The sequence below is a fragment of the Populus nigra genome, chromosome 7 (genome assembly GCF_951802175.1).
Source record: "Populus nigra chromosome 7, ddPopNigr1.1, whole genome shotgun sequence".
Classification (NCBI taxonomy): Eukaryota; Viridiplantae; Streptophyta; class Magnoliopsida; order Malpighiales; family Salicaceae; genus Populus; species Populus nigra.
In genome coordinates, this window is record NC_084858.1 from 2,052,614 (window position 1) to 2,070,335 (window position 17,722).

Sequence of the window (17,722 nt, forward strand, 5' to 3'; positions counted from 1 at the left end):
AGTTGGGTACGGGTTTTTTTTTTTATTTGTGTAGAGTGTTCGGGCCAGCTTGCATGTACCACGATTATTATTCACGGTCCACTAAAAAGCAGATAAAACACTATTGGATATCCTACAAGCTCAAAAACAGATAAAACACCGCGGGATCACATGTTACAGTTTTTACCATTTCCAGCAGTGGTTTGCTTTATGATTTGATGTCCTTTCAAGTCGAATCAATCTCTACTTGTTTGCTCAGACTTTAACAATTCTCTACCTCTATATGTCCATGCCTAGGTAGCTAGGATTAAATTACCAAAAAAAAAAAAAAACTGGGTTTATTAGGGCGGCCCGTCTGGCTATATATCTCATCTTAGCATGGACCATGCTTGTTGGAGCAGGAATTTACACCAGCAGATCCTACCATGCAATTTCGGCATTAAAAGCTAGAAGAATGGCATCAAATCTCCCCAGCTTTTTAATACTCGATTGCAGTCTTTTTAGAAACACTGTGCTGTACTTAGAATGGAAAGGAATGCTAGATGCTTACTAGACATTTAAATTATACATCTAATTACATTTAATAGGAAGAAAAACAAAAAAAAAAAAACACGAAAGAAACGAGATGTTTATTAGACATTGATGATAGTCGGCCATGGAGGCTCTCTCTTTCCTTTCAATAAAACAATGCCGGCAGAAAAATAACTGTAGGAGCTGGAGATCCTTCTAAAAATGGGGCTTGGCTGGCCTGGCTACGGGACGGCAATGTGGGACGGTTCTAGTTCTCAATGTAGCATAGTTTCGAAACACTTTGTTCTACAAAAATATGGTTTTAATTCCTATTCACACCACATATAATTAAATAAATAATCTAGAAAATTATCAAATTGAACTGAGACGGAACCAAGGGGTAGCAAGCGGGGCCCGGCCCTGCAAAACACCCCTACAAAATATTTTAAATTTTTTTTAGTATTTAAATATAATAAGTAATGAGTTTTTTAATAATAAATTATTATTTTACTATTTATCTTTAAATTTAAAATTATCTCTCCTTGTAAGTAGAAAGGAAAACAAATAATTTTTTTTAATTTAATTATCTTTCTTTACTGTTTCTCTGTCTTCCTTCTCTAGAATCCTAACAAAAAAATATAATAATACAAAGCAATGCGGAAAGGTTAAAACAAAGCTGCCAAACAAGGTAATTTGTGATTCAAATTTAAAATTTTTTGTTTTTTTTATTTTTGTTAAGAATTTGATGAGGTTTATATATATATAATTCTGCTATTTTTTCTTTTTTTATATATAGTTTTACTATGTTTTTATTTCTTGTTATAGTGAATGTTATTTTTTCTAATTAATTGGATATATTTTATAGGTTTGTTTCGAGTATACTTGGATTTTAATTCAGTGTAAGTTTTCTTTTTTAAAAACCAATAATCTTATTTTTTATGTTAGATTTGCTTTTATATATCAGTTTCTTTACATATAAAAAATTATACCTTATTATATTAGTTTTGACCCCTTCTATCAAATAATCTCAACTCCGCTCCTGAAATTTTGAACCTTAGTTATTTTTTTTACAGGAGACCCTTATTATTGTTGGTCAAAAAGTAAAAATTTAATTCACATATGTAATCTTTAATATTTATCTTGTATATATTAAAAAACAAAATTTAAAATTCATTTATATAAGTTTTTTAATATTTATCTCACGTATAACAAAAATGAATTCTCTAAAATAAAAGGATTTATAAGAACTGTAATATATACTAATATTGTCATGTCAGAAGGTAATATAAGATCAAATAAAGTTTCTATACACTTTTTTTGAACAATGCACTCCTTAAGATAAAACTAACTCACAATATTGCAATGTAATATTAATTTTGGTTGCAGAAGATATTTTAATTTCATAGTATTTTCTTCGTAGCTTTGTCAAGAGTTTTCAATTGTAGATATCGCTAAATATAAGAAAAAAAAAACCCTTTTAGGTTATGATTTATCGTATCTTTATTTTTATATTTCCATCATATCATAAAATTTATTTTAATTTTAAATAAAAATAATAAGATGTTTTTTTAATTGAAAAAATTATTTTTACGTGCATTACAAAAAAAAATAATACGAAATCTTGTCCTTGGTTTTTTTTTTAAAAAGAAGATATGAAAACTTTTGATTTTAATTTTGTTTTCTGATTTGATTTGATTTTGTTTTTTAATTTTATTATTTAATATTTAATTTTTTCATAAGGTGCTTTCAGTTAATGATGTAGATCACAAGTTATAATAAATTTTATGAAAAACAAAATATAAAAGTATACAATAAACAATAGAGATCAATTTATTATATTATATTTATAATTTTAAATAAACTTGAAGGCCTAAAAATTAATTTTTTTTGAAGATGAATATAAAAAATAAAATCATAATTTCATTGTTTCTTTTTAAAATTTAGTAAGAACTACTCATCTTTTTTTTTTATTTTTACATTTTATTATATTTTATTTGCAATTTTAAATTAATTGGACGTCTAAAAATCAAATTTTATTGAAGATGAATATAAAAAATCAAATCATAATTTTATTTTTTATTTTTTAAATTTAGTTATCATATCCTCCACACGTCTGAAAAAAATGTGTCCCCGAGTATTCTACGTGTATCTTTCTTTCACATACGTTATCATATCCTCCACGTGTCTGAAATTAAACTTATTATTTTTTATTTTTTGTCATATACCTCTCTGTCTTTGATACGTATCCAGCAATATCCATGATGTATCCTTATACGATACTTGTGCGAGTAAGAGGATTTTTTAAAAAAAACTTCGTGCGGTCATAATCAATATGGATATATTAATAACAAGGGTTAACTTGGCTTGTACATTTATGACTGCCGCGATTTGATAGCTAGTGTGTGTTTTTTTTAATAATAATTTTCATGATTTTGATTTTTTCTTGTTTTTACTAGGGTGTTATTATACTTTTTTAAAAGGTAAAAAGTTTAATTTTGTTCGGGATTTGTGACTGTTTTTTTCAATAAGTGTAGTTTTTGGGGATTGAATTTGTATTCTCATCTTTGTAGGGATATAACAATGCCTTAACTGCTAGACCAATACTTTATTGGTAAGATTGTGATTGATTTGATAAAGTAAATTTATAAAAAAATTATAATTTTATAAACAGTAGTTTTTCTTGCATAAATTTATGGTTTTTAATTTTTTTTTTAAAAGGCAAGCTTCCCTTCAAAAAATATGTTTCTTCTTTTGATTTCTTAAATTTAGATTTTGAAATTAATATTTAAAAAACTTGTTAAATTCATCAAGATATATTATATTAGACCATTGTGAAGATCCTTAAAATTATCTTAAAAAAATAGTTATGTTTTATACATAAACTAGTCCAAAATATTTGTTGCTATCGGATAAAAATAAATCATTGCTCTGATTACGATGGTTAATAATTAATTAACACAAGATTACTTTACCAAGAAATACTTAAAAGTCAACTAGCTAGAAATATGTATATAAATTAATTCATACAACATTTTTAACCGGCGTACATACGGAGACTAAGAAGAATTGATAATAATATAGACATAATAAATAGTGAATAATTTCTTAAAATAATACGGTCTCAATACTACAAAACAACAATAACCGAAGGTAAAAATATTGTAGCTTCCCTAACATTTTCTTCTTCACCATGGTCGGTTTTTTTTTTTTTTCATTCTCAAGAAAAATTATTTGCATTTGAACTATGGATATTTTTGCCTTCTTATACAGTGCATTAGTCAATATGAATTTTTTTAGAGGTAATTATGTATATGCAATATATTTATGAACAATAAAAGAATCAAAATACTTCTAAAATAAAATCTAACACTTTAAGGTAGGGGTGTTGTCATCTTTTTCTTTATTTAGAGTACAATAAGATTATGTATATGACTTCAAGGATGAAAAAATTAGGTCATTGAAACATGGGTATTGATGTCTTTTTTTTTTTGTAATTATTGATTTGGTGGAGAGTTGTAATGTAATTTGTCATTTAATTTTTATTTTTAAATGCAAAAAGTTGTTGGAGCGTAAAAGATACTGCGCAATTTAGACGGCATGTACGACATCTCTTGGTAGTGTAAAATAAGCTTCAATTGTTTCATTTGGTTATCCTTTGTATCCTCTTCCTTTATTATTATTAATAATAATAGTGGAAGTGATAATGATATTAATAGTTTTCAAATTAAGTTTATATTATTTGTTATTTCAATAATAATGATAAGATAATAGTAAAGATAATAATAATATTACTGATAATACTCATAACAATGATATTAAATGATATTAATGATAATAATAATAGTTTATAATAATAATAATAATAATAATAATGGTGTTGGTGGTGGTTATAATAATAATATTGCATTTGATAACTCTTTTTTCATTAGAGTAGATTTGAATTTCTATGATAATAAATAAATAAATAAATTATGTTTACTGTGAACAAAAACATTAAAAGATTAAAGCGAAAACACTATTTATTTATATAAACAGTAAACGATCATCTCATATATATTTTTCATTCATATTTTTTTTTATTGTTTTTTTTTATTTGCATCCTTGTTTTTTGATTAAGTTCTTACTTTTTATTTAACAATTGTAATTTGATTTTATAAAATTAATGCTTTGTAAGCCATGAAATGATGCTTGAATTATAAACAACGAACCATCCCAAACTTTTTTTCATTAGTAATATTGTTTTTCATTTATCAATTATAGTTAAATTTATATCATGAAATAATGTTTGGAATTATTAGATCCTTTAATAATATTTGCAATTTTTTAACGTTAAAAATAAATCCTCTGTCGCGCAACTTAGCGCATGGAATCAAACTAGTGTAGTTCAAAGCACAATAAACTTGAAAGGATCCAAAGAAACGGCAGGGAAAGCTGGCTGAAGACACCTAACCTTAAAACAAAAGGAAGAAAACATGAAGTATTTGTTGATGTGTTTGTAAAAACAGGGAAAAAAATCCAGGTGGGAGAGAGAGAGATGGCGATGTGTTTGTAATTAATAAAAGCAAGAAGCAGAAGTGGTCGTCTTGTTTTTGGAGTTTAGCAGAGAGTGAACAAGTAAGTTATGATGGGCCTGTCTATTGTCCAATCCTTTATTAGTAGGAGGAGGTAGAGAGAGAGAGAGAGAGAGAGAGAGAGAGAGAGTGGTGGCACCCGTAGCTATGCTAAGCAATAGGAGCAATTCCCATCCCATCAATGAATTTAATGTCTGTCTCACTCGCCCTGCATCTCTCTGTCTGTCTGTTTTTCTGTCTGTCTCTCCCTCTCTGCGCCAAGGTGAAATATATTGTCAGCTTCTTCAAAAATCCTACGACCCCATTTCCTTTCTTTAATTACTGAAGCAACCCAGCCCTTCAAGAATTGAGGAATTCTTCTTTTTATCCCACGCAAATAAGTAGAATTAAATGTGGACACTACTCCATCCAAAACAAGCTCTTGCTCTTTGTTAATACTCCAATCAAAGTTTTGAGTTTCTATTATTTTTCTCAAGGGAGAAGGAGAAGGAGAAGGAGAAGAACCTAGGCACAGTGTTGTTCTCCTTTTTGGCCTTCAAAAACTGGTAAAGATGGCTTCTTCAATTTAATTTTAAGGAATGAACTGGGATTTTCTTCGAAAAATTTTTTAACTTGAATATCGTTGCCTTTCATTTTGTAAAGCAAGCAGCTATGAAAAAGACAGATAAGAAGAGCTTGGATCCACAACTATGGCAAGCCTGTGCAGGAAGCATGGTACAAATCCCTCCACTAAACACTAAAGTCTTCTACTTTCCACAAGGCCACGCCGAGCACTCTCAATCCCCCGTCGATTTCCCCCAAAGAATCCCTTCTCTCGTTCTCTGCCGCGTTGCCTCTGTCAAATTCCTCGCCGACCCTGGTACTGATGAGGTATTCGCCAAGATCAGCCTTGTTCCTTTACCAGACGCTGACCTTGATTTCTCTCAAGATGTGGACATTTGTGGTGATGGGAACGACAGTAACAACGCAGAGAAGCCGGCCTCTTTTGCAAAGACACTAACTCAATCTGATGCCAACAATGGTGGGGGTTTCTCTGTGCCTAGATACTGTGCGGAGACGATTTTCCCAAGGCTGGACTACTCCGCGGATCCTCCCGTGCAGACTCTGATTGCTAAAGATGTGCACGGTGAGGTGTGGAAGTTTAGGCATATTTATAGAGGGACACCAAGGAGGCATTTGTTGACTACTGGATGGAGCACCTTTGTTAACCAGAAGAAATTGGTTGCCGGGGATTCAATTGTGTTCTTGAGGGCTGAAAATGGCGATCTTTGCGTTGGAATTCGCCGTGCCAAGAGGGGGATTGGAATTGGGAGCGGACCTGAATCATCACCATCACACATTGGGTGGAATTCGAACAATGCTACCTGTGCTAACCCATATGGTGGTTTTTCACTTTTTGTGAAGGAGGATGAGATGCGAAATGGGTGGGTGAAGGGAAGGGGAAGAGTGAAGTCTGAAGAGGTTTTGGAAGCTGCTGGTCTTGCTGCTAATGGAAATCCTTTTCAAGTCGTTTATTATCCACGAGCAAGCACGCCAGAGTTTTGTGTTAAGGCCTCTTCAGTAAGGGCGGCAATGAGGACCAATTGGTGCTCTGGGATGAGGTTCAAGATGGCTTTTGAAACAGAGGACTCTTCACGGATTAGCTGGTTTATGGGGACTGTTGCCTCTGTTCAGGTTGCTGATCCTGTCCGATGGCCAAACTCTCCATGGCGCCTTCTCCAGGTTCTCTACTTGTCTTGTCTTATCTGTAATTATCGACTTTGTTGTTGTCCTTGGGTAAGATTGTTGATTATGCCTGTTGCTCAATTAGTATTTAGTAACCGCTTTCTTCTTCATTACCAATTTAAGTGGTTTTGCAAGTTTTTCCCATATTTCAGTTTGTGTTTATCCTCTCCTCTTCAATTTTAAACCGTGAATGAAGTTCCTTAAGATCTTAGTTGAGTTTGGAGATGGATTCACATGCCAGTTGCTTTTCCAGGCCTCTTTCTTGCTAAATTACATGCTTCCATATGCCTTTAAATTCGTCAAGGATTAAATTGGTAGATGCCATTCTCCTCGTGTTTGCTCTGAAACATTTCATTTGCCCAAGTTTGTTCTTGTTTCATTTTCGATGCTTTTTTTGGGTAACCAGTTATTTCCTCTTCTCCCAAGATGAATGCCACTTCCCAACCTACTTCTAACTTTTAACTATACTGTGATATGGCTGTCTTTGGTGCTAGAAAAAACACCAACCTATCTGTTGGTTCCAGACAAGTTTATGGCATGATAATTATGGAAGTCACATTAGGAGTATTCTACAGTTACATGTCTCAATGACAGGCAGTGTCACACAGCTGTACATGACAAGTTTCTGTAAATCAATGGTGGGAAATTTATTATCATAATTGAAGTTTCTGATGAGTTGAAACAGATCGCATTATACCTAGAGTACCTGCTCATCTTGATTGACAAGGTCCGCAGCATTTCACTTCCCTTCGAGGTTTTGATAGGGATTTTACACTGCTATTTTTTACTTGTTGAGGTGGCATCATTATCCCATATACTTTACTGTTTGCATATATAGTTAACGTTTTGTACTTTACAGGCTTTCAATAAATGATATACAAACTGGTGTCTCCAGATTATTTTTTTTTACCTATTAAATTAGGGATGTCTTAATGAAAATGCTGATTCAGGATAAATCTTGAAGTTAGTTTTCTATTCTAGATGACTTCCTAAAAGGCTTCATTTTTTTAATTACCTAATCATGCTTTAAGCATAGAAATATTGCACTATGGATACTTGTGTGACTTGAGTTTGGCATCTCATGGATTCTCTGCTGATAATTGTGGATTTCAGAGTCTGTTAAAAGTCTTGAAACTTTGAATTAATTATTGTTCTCTAGCATTTGAGAATTGCTGAATGTTAGCCTAAACTCTAAACTCAGATGATCTTGCTTTAGCATCTTATTTTCTTATATCTTTTGCCAAATGGTGTGGCAGGTGACATGGGATGAGCCAGATTTACTACAAACTGTAAAGTGTGTCAGCCCATGGCTGGTTGAATTGGTGTCAAATATGCCAGTCATCCACCTATCACCCTTCTCACCACCAAGAAAGAAGTTGCGATTCCCGCAACAGTTACACTTTCCCCTTGATGGCCAATTTCAATTGCCTTCATTTTCAGGCAACCCCCTTGGGCCCAGCAGCCCTTCGTGTTGTCTATCCGATAACACTCCTGCAGGCATACAGGGAGCCAGGCATGCTCAATTTGGAATATCTTTATCAGATTTCCAGTTTAAAAAAAAGCTGCAGTCAGGGCAGTTTCTGTCCAGTCTCCAGAGGTTGAATCCACGCACTAAAAATTCTGAAAATTACCTGACAGGACACCCTGACAGCAATAAGAATTTATCTTGCTTATTAACAAAGGGGAGCAGCAATCCAAAATTGGAGAAATCTGATAATGCAAAGAAACACCAGTTTCTGCTCTTTGGTCAACCAATACTTGTCGAGCAGCAGGTATCTCATAGCTGTTCCGCTGATACATTCCCGCAAGTTATTAATGAGAGAAACTCATCTGATCGTAACAGAGAAAAAAATTCTGATGTTTTACGATCAGCACTTGGGAAAAAAATTTCACAAGAAAAGTCGTGCACTACTGGGTTTTCATGGCACCAAAGTCTTCAGAATGCCAGTGAAATTGGCATGGATACTGGTCACTGCAAGGTTTTTTTGGAGTCAGACGACTTGGGGCGGACCCTTGACCTCTCTGCACTTCATTCTTATGAAGAGCTACGCAGGAAGCTGGCCATCATGTTTGGAATAGAGAGATCAGATATGTTGAGCCATGTTCTCTATCGAGATGTGACAGGTGCTGTTAAACAGATTGGAGATGAACCATTCAGGTATCTGTTGTAAGGAAAAAGAAATTTTTTTTCGTCATTGGTTATCTTTTCATCCTGCAGACCTTGTATTTTGGGTTGATAAGAACTACTTGAACCTGACTTTGCAACTTTGGAAGCAGGGATAGTGTTACATGTATTTAATAAATCGTCTTTTTTTTTTTTAATTCTCTTGTTGGAAATGCAGTGTTTTTATGAAAACTGCGAAAAGATTGACGATTCTGATGAACCGGGCAAGCGGCAACAGTGTTGGGAGGTAAGACTAAGAGGAGAAAAGGAAGTGATAGTGGTTTAGGAGATTCTTCGATTCTTTGCACTAATAAAGATTTATTATCAATCTCTGCACATGGAAACAAAATTCAAACGAAGAACTTTGTTAGATATTTCAGTCAGTTGAACGTTTTAGACTAATCAAAGTTGATGATCTGTCTTGCAGGAGGACATGGATCACAGGGATGCGAAATGCTGAGAATGGACTAGAGGCTCCAAATAAGACCGGTCCCTTGAGCATATTTGCCTAATACAGTGTGAGATTTGAGAGCAGTGGGTGTAAAAGCATAATATGTGTTGAAGAGTTTTTAGTTAGTTACTGTTTTATGTGTTTAGGAAAAAGAACATACAACTCCCCGGTGTCTGAATATTATGCTTCTTAATTAAATGCGAAGTAAGTCTATGTACTGGAAGCTTTTGTTATATTCTCTCTTTTTGCCTAACATGGTCGGACTCCTGACTCCTGAGTTTCCATTTCATGCCTCTGGTTTGAGTCTGAGCGCCATTTATTATATCTGAGCTTGCTATTAAACAGGGGGTATTTGTACAGGAGTAGTCGTAGTAGTAGAAGGCCAAAATGGCCAGCACAGTAACCGATGACTGGAGTGAGAAACATGTGCAGCCCTGAGGTGGTTGAATCATTTATTAGGGGTGACAGAGAGGTTTAGTGAAGCCCCAAAAATCCCATGAAAAACAAGAGGTAAAGAAACACATTAATCACCGAATATGAGCTGCAAAAGAAGCTGCTGCTCAAACATGGCCAGCCAGCACTTCCCTTCTACTACCAGTTGTTGCTGCTCTCATTTCCTGGAGAATCCAAGAGTTGTGAACAGCAGTATCGATTCTTGCTAACTGGATGCTAAAGAAACGCTTATGATGATTCTAAATCACTTGGAGTATGTACTCGGTAAAATAGTTTAATTGAAGATTATGTGTGTAATGTAGCATGCATGCATGTCCATGATGTCTTACTTTTCAGAGGTTTTTGAAATAGCACACGTGAGATAGTTTTTGTAAAGTACCATATCATAGTAATAGGAGAAAAAAATTAATCTTTATGTTATTTTTAAAAGTATTTTTTTATTTTTTAAGTTTTTTTTATATCAATACATCAAAATAATTAAAAAAAATACTAAAAAAAATTAATTAAAAATAAAAAAAATAAAATTTTTAAAAAACATAGCAAACTCCTTTTTTTTTTTTTAAAAAAAAAAGAAAAAACTCCTTAAAAGGTTGCGCTCCATACAATAACACAACCTTCACAATTTTTAAATAACTTCACAAGAGAGTATTATTTTAAAATAGTTGTCTGGCGTGGGCTGCTCTAATTTTTAAATAACCAAATTTAAACAAATTTGGTTGCTCTTTGATATTGAGTTAAATTATATTTTTGAGAATTTTTGAATTTTTTTAGTTTAAATTAATTTCTTTTTATATTTCTTAATTATTTTGATATATTGTATCAAAAATAAAATTTTAATATATTTTTAAATAAAAAATACTTTAAAACAAAAACAATAGTATACTCTAAAACACTCTCCAGACACTTCCGATGATTGATTAATACTGCTCTCCTACCACTTCCATTAAATAACATACGCACGTGGAAGTGGGAGCCTACACAACTCCCTACATCCACATGTGGTTTCCATTTGTGTCGCCGTTTTGGTGGCCGGGCCTTTCGTCCGCCTCTAGGCTTGGATTTGACTCCGCCCTACCCACCACTCCACCCCATTGTTCAAAGATGAAACTTTAATGTGTCCATCGTTTTCAATTTTTATTTAATTACATCTTATATTTTTTTTCTTCAATCGATGATAAGGTATCCCAGGAACTAAAATTATTTAATTCAGATTTAATTGTAATTAAATTGATCCATCCATTCACATACTAATTACTATTATATGTACACGTATAATAAAAAAAGCTCGTGTCATGACATGGTTTTGTTATTCTTGTTTCAATAAATTAAGTTATATATCTTAATAGGTGTTTGGTATTGTTGTGTTTTAGATTAAAAATAATATTTTACAATTGATTGTTGTGTTTTTAAAATGATTAATTTTCACTTTAAAAAAACAGTAGGATCATAATATACTACTTTGTTTATGATTAAAAGCAACTTACTTAATTCCAAAACAAAATTGTTTTCTTTATTTATTTTCAAAACAAAATATTACAAGAAAAACTAAAAGGTATGTTGAATTTAATGTATAAATATTGTAAAACTAGACATAAAATTTTATAGATTTGAGCAATGTTCAAGATTTTTTTTACTCTAGTCATTTAATTTTTTTTTTTTAATTTCATCCTTCCATGTTATGTTAGTTGAGAATTGAGTTTTATGATTTATTTTTCATGTGCTTATCACAGTGTCAAAAAAAAATATAACATTATATTGATGTATGATTTTGCAAAATAAAGTTTATTTTTATTGCTCGTAAAGAATTCAGTCTTTAGGAACCAGATCTTACACTAAAACAAAAATGCAGGCTTTTTTTTTTTACTGTATACGAGGTGTGTTTTTAAATATTTTGGTCTTTGAATTTCTTGTATTTTTCATTTTTGGTCTTTGTAGTTTTACAATTTTAACATTTGTTCCAAAACTTTATTTTGTTCACGTTTCAGTCCACGAGTTTGAGAAATAAAAAAGAAAGTCGTCAAAAAGCGGGAGAGGAGAGAGATAGTGGATAGTTGCCACCTTTTAGCGATAAAAAAAGTTATTCTTAGTGTTCATGAGTTCTATTTCCCAAGAGAGGTATTTGTGTATATGCCTTGTAGTCAATCGGTTAATTACATGTAATATTGATTTTGTTCAAGCAAAATATATTTATTATTAATAAAAAAAATTTATATATATTTTATATATATTTATAATTGATTAATGAATCTAGAGTAATGATAAATTTCTTGGAACAAAAATATTTTACAAAGAAAATTATAAAGTGGTTATAATTATGAGATTTTTTTTGCATCAAATCATTGTTCCTAGTCGATGCTCTATTAACATTGGACATTAACTAGAGATGTTAAGACTAGTACGTGTTATGTTCTTTTCTTTATGAAAAGAAGCAATTATTCTCATAAGTTGAGGTATGATAAATATTTGAAACTAATATATAGATACTTGTTAAATAACATGTGTATTGAATGGGTTCACATGAAAATTTTATATGAAGAGATCACTTGCATCTATAAAAAGGCTCACGTGAAAATTGTGTAATTGATTTTTAGACTTGAGATCACTAAGTTATTTTATATAGAGAATGTTATGTTTTGATTCTGATTACGTGTTATCCTAATTAAGGGTAATAAACAGAAAAATAATAGGTATAACATGAATTATTTGAAGGTATTTCAGTGATCAAGAGATAATTAATCACCCTATGTGATTTAGAAAAAATATTTCACATGTTCTCAAATAGTATTGATTATGAAATCCTTATGCAATGTGAAATAAGATTTAAAAATTTTCAAATCTTATTCAATGAATCAATAACTATAGTGTTAAGAATAAACATGATTTGACATAACAAACACACTCCGTGCTATAATGTCTAAATCAAAATATTTTTTTATGAAGGGATAATAATTACATTGAGAAATTTCTTACTAAAAAGTTAAGTCAAACCATTTATGATTTTTTTAAAATATAAGAGATTATGACACGTTGTTAGACGATGCACTTGATCTTTAAATACAGATTAATCAATTCCTGAATTAATAATAAATTACATTGTTTAATTTATTTAATCCTATTTTATTTAAGATTGTGATTTACATTTGGATCAACTTATTAAGAATTTAATGGGTCACACAATAAAAACCATTGGTCAGAAATTACTTTAAGATAATTAATCAAATATGATTTGATTGTAAATAAGTTTTAGAAATTAAAGACTAGAATGTAATATATATGTGGAATTACAATTCTAGACCTAAAAAAATCAAGTAGGGACTTAACTGAATAAATTTCTAAAATTACCCTAAACTAATATATGTAATATTATTTAGGGGGAAAGTGATATTCTGTTATTTATAAAGTTATTAAGATTTCCCTCTAAATAGAATGTTATGCCTCTAATATTTTCATAAATAGTAAAATTACATAAATTATTGTACAAAGAGAGCTAGCACTTATAGGCATAGCAATCCATCTCTTTTAAAAATAATTTTAGAAGATTTCTCACTAGTGGTTCGTATGGATTGCTGTTAGAGGCTAGACAATTGGATGACTTATGGTTTACAACAACCTAACCTTGAATAAGTTGACTAAACCTTAAAAAAAGACTAAACCTTAAAAAAAGATCTGATCTTTAAATAATCTTTACATAAACCCTAAATGATCCTAGATTATCTAACGATATTCTTGGGACTCTAGAGAAATTCTTAAATTATTATTTTTGTTGCCTATATGTGTTTTGAAAAATCCAACAAGAAATCTTATTGTGTCTTTTTACCCCTCATCTTCCTAGAAAAAATAGACTAGGCTTTAAGATTTTTTTGAATTGGGATAAAGTTTTGATTTTTTAACCTATTAAATATTGTTTTAAGGTTAGACACGAGTTTATTAAGGTTTGTGGAAGTATTTCGTAGGTGTTTTTGGATATATATAAAAAAGAGTTGAAATGGTTTTCTATCCAAGGAACGAGGACTTAAGTTTCTGACAAGTTTTTGACTATTTTAAATGGTCGGATTAAAACAGTAGATAATGTGTCGACAACTTCACTTAAGAAAATGATGGATGGACGACGTGTCACTTACCCAATCTAAAAAAAAAAAAAACAGATGTGTGGGGGCTTGGCCTTTTTTTTAATGGACCAAGCTTTATCTTTTTAATATTTTCCTTCAATCTGAATTAGATTTTATTGAAATTAATTATTTAAAAATATATTAGAGGTGTGGTTTTATTAAATAATTAAGTTAATCAAGAATATATGTGAGATATTATTTGAGTAAATATCATTCAATCTTTACTTTATTTTCAAATAAGAATATATCATTCATTTACAGTATTTGCAAGCTTTCTTTTTATGCATCTTATCTTATTTTTTTTTAAAATAAATTATTTGGTGTCTTTTATGTAAGTAATTATTTTTATTATCATTTAATTAATGAAAAATAGTTTCAAAACAACAAAGTTATTAATCCAAGTAGGTTTCATGACTCGACTTGCTAACTTAGTGAGTTTATCTAGATTGACCTGGATCAATTCAAGATATAATTATCTCAATACTTAGAGAAATAAATCAATGCCATCTTGAATTTTTTAAGTTAATCAATTTTTTATAGTATTAACTGGGTCATATCATATCAACTTCCTCAAAATTTAATTTGAAAATCAAAATAAACAAGGGGTCAAATCAAGGATTCTCCATGTTGATCTATTAGAGTGCTTTTCATGACACTATCAAATAGTTATATGCAACATCAAACAAATGGTATATTGTTCTTAGACTTTTTAATGCATTCTCAACAAAATTATCATTATATATTTTTTTTTAATTAGAACTTTCTTTTAGGATTCTGATTAAATATTGTCTAAAAAAATATTAAATTGGTCATATAAGAAGTTTTAATTAGAAAGATATATTTTTTTATCCATATTTGAAATCATTCAAATCACCTTTGATATATGTTTTGATTGTTTTTTATTTTCATTAAATAAATAGTAGAGAAAAATTTATATGTTTTGTATAAATATAAATATTAATAAGAAAAAGAAGAATTATAGTAGCAAATTAGTTTATTTCAATAAAATTTAAATTATCACTCTTTATATAAAACAATTATGGTCATATAATTAAATTAAAAAAAAAATTAAAGAGCTTCTCATGGCATAAAATTATATATTTTAGTTTCTATATATTTTTTAGCTTTCCAACTAGGTTTAGAGTTAACAATTTTAGTTTCTATATATTTTTTTAGCTTCGTGACTTGATTTAAAGTTAACAACTTTAGTTTTTATAATTTCACATATTAGGAGTTATTTCTTGATTTTATTCGGTCATTAATAACTTAATTATTTTTAAATAATAATATATAGAAAGAACCATAACTTTTTTTTATGACATGTCATTTATTCTCAAATCTTTATTGGTACTCCAACTTTTATTTTATGTCAATCAAGTATATAAATTGTGATATTTTTTATTTTGATATATCAACATTTTTATATTTTTAATTGACTAGGTTATTTCACTTAAGTAATTTTTGTAATCTGATCTCTTAATCACGATTGCATGGACTTTTAATTTATATTGCAATTATGTTACATTCGTTTATCTGTTTAAATCAATGAGTATTTCAACTAATACAAAAATTTATTTTTCAGTTTCTATAATCTATATTTTTTATAATGTATTATTTTTTAAATAGAAAGGGATCAAGTATGTGCGTTAAAGATAAGGGTTAAGGCACGTGTGCTATAGACATCATGCCTATACTTCTGGCCCCATAAATGAACGCATGCGTGGCTCTCTCTATTTTATTTTTTTTGGTAAAGGGACCTTTATCTTAAAAAAAACAAAAACAAAAAAAACAAAGCATTATTGTATATTGTGACAAGTTAGCTTGATTCCTATCACAATGCTTGACCGGACTGGATGTAATAATTGTGCCTTCATGCAATAATTAAAAGAATGATAGTGGCTTGAATATATATATATATATATATATATATATATATATATATATATATATATATATATATAATCTTAGCAAATTAGACTCAATAAAACGAGTAATTAACATGAGATATGAACCAATCCCTGAATCTAAGTCGCAGATAAATTTATAAAGGCAAGAAACAGGCACGCAACTAAATGAAGCTACATGGTTTTAAATTGAGATCAAGTATTATTGAGTAGTCCCCACGGAGTGTAGCGTGGTGGTAAAGGGCTTGAGATCTACACAGCAGGTCTCGAGTTCGAGTCAGGACGTGCACCTCTTGTAAGAGTCTGGGACAGCCAGGGTTTTACTCACTCACCTGGGCCCACAAAGTGCCCTTTCCGCGGGGTGGGGTTTCCTCGAATCCAAAAAAAAAAAAAAGTATTATTGAGTCATAATTGTGGCGACTGTCATTTTCATGAATCCCTAATTTGCACAATACCAGTCTTTAACGTTTTAGAATGATTATGGTGGGAATTGATGTAGAATTATTATTGCATTATAATGTCTAACAAAGTGGGGGTTTGTGTTATTGTTTTTTAAGAAATTATTTAGGGCCTTCGAGGGGTTTGTTTTTTAAATTCAATAACATGAGTTATTCAACCAACCAAATATGATTTTATTTGAATAAAAAAAAGGTAACAATAACTTGAAATAAAAAGATAAAATATGAAATAAAAAAATAGGATAAAAAAATGATTATGATAATCTAGGAAAAAACAAAATATCCACATAGAATATGGAATGATAAAATAAGATAAAAAAAAATCAATATGAGTCAACCTAAGCTAGCATAATAGATATGTAATTTAGAGATAAGGGGTGAGTCAGTCTAAGTTAAAATGTCAAACCTGCATCCTAGATCATGAGATTAGAATAATCCATGAGAAATATTTTTTTTTGAAAATCACAAAACCAATTTAAAAAAAAAATATCGAACAAAAAAAACAAGAAGAGAAAATAAGAAGAAGAAAAATAACCCCCGTTAACTTTTCAAACCCGTGACTCGGGAATAACAAAAAAAAAAAAAAAAAAAAAAATATCAATTAAAAAAATAAAGGTTCAAAAAAATAGAGGTCGATAATAAATTTCTGATTTAAGAGTTAAATTTAAAATTAACAAAATGATAAAAAAAAAACCAAAAGAATCGGATGAAATTGTAAAAAATAATAAACTATAAATTTAGATTGAAAATGATGACATTGAAAACCAATAAATTTTTTATAAAAAGACCTAGTAGAAAATTCATAAATCAAAAGAATAAAGATCAAAATAGAAAAAATAATAAATGATAAAAGAAGTAAAAAAAAATCTCGACTCACGTTAACTTCCCAAACATATGACCAACATAATGAGATCAAGATAACTTGATAGATCACTCTTCTAAAACCCGACCTAATGGTTTGAATCGTGACACGATGACCCAGGTCCTAGGTAGGGCCGAGTTCCAACAAAAATAGAGGGAAAATTAGCCTGATATAATTTGTTTAAAAAGCTAAGTTGACCCGCAACCCGATCAACCATGGAAAAACATAATCAAAATCATTTGTCTTTTTTTAACTTTTTTTTCTTCAAAATGATATCATATCTATATGTTTATAAAATTAAAAAAATTAAGGTAACCTCGGTCAACCCCACATGATTAGTTACCAAGGACTTGTCCCGAGTTGATCCCCAAGTTAGTTTTGAAAACCATACTTCGGGTCATTAAACTAAAATCACAATACATGGAAAAACTAAGAAGTCACAGATAAAATGCCAAAAAATAAAATCACTAAAAAAATATTTACAAAAAAGATCTCAAATAAAAAAAATAACAATTAAAAGAATAAGAGTGAAAATC

The 17,722-nt window shown here is 30.1% G+C and overlaps 1 protein-coding gene across 2 annotated transcripts; it reads left to right on the top strand.

Annotated features, from left to right (window-relative positions):
* The first annotated feature begins 5,164 nt into the window (after window positions 1–5,164).
* Window positions 5,165–9,633, top strand: LOC133699884 (auxin response factor 10). 2 transcript variants are annotated; one of them, XM_062123390.1, is made up of 5 exons: window positions 5,165–5,605; window positions 5,703–6,782; window positions 8,042–8,943; window positions 9,128–9,196; window positions 9,377–9,633. In XM_062123390.1, exons 2-5 carry the CDS (start codon window positions 5,712–5,714, stop codon window positions 9,459–9,461), a joined length of 2,127 nt encoding a protein of 708 aa, XP_061979374.1. In that variant the 5' UTR covers window positions 5,165–5,605; window positions 5,703–5,711; the 3' UTR covers window positions 9,462–9,633. The 2 variants fall into 2 exon arrangements, with proteins under 2 accessions (XP_061979374.1, XP_061979375.1); XM_062123391.1 differs by having other exon boundaries at window positions 5,710–6,782.
* The last annotated feature ends 8,089 nt before the right edge of the window (window positions 9,634–17,722 follow it).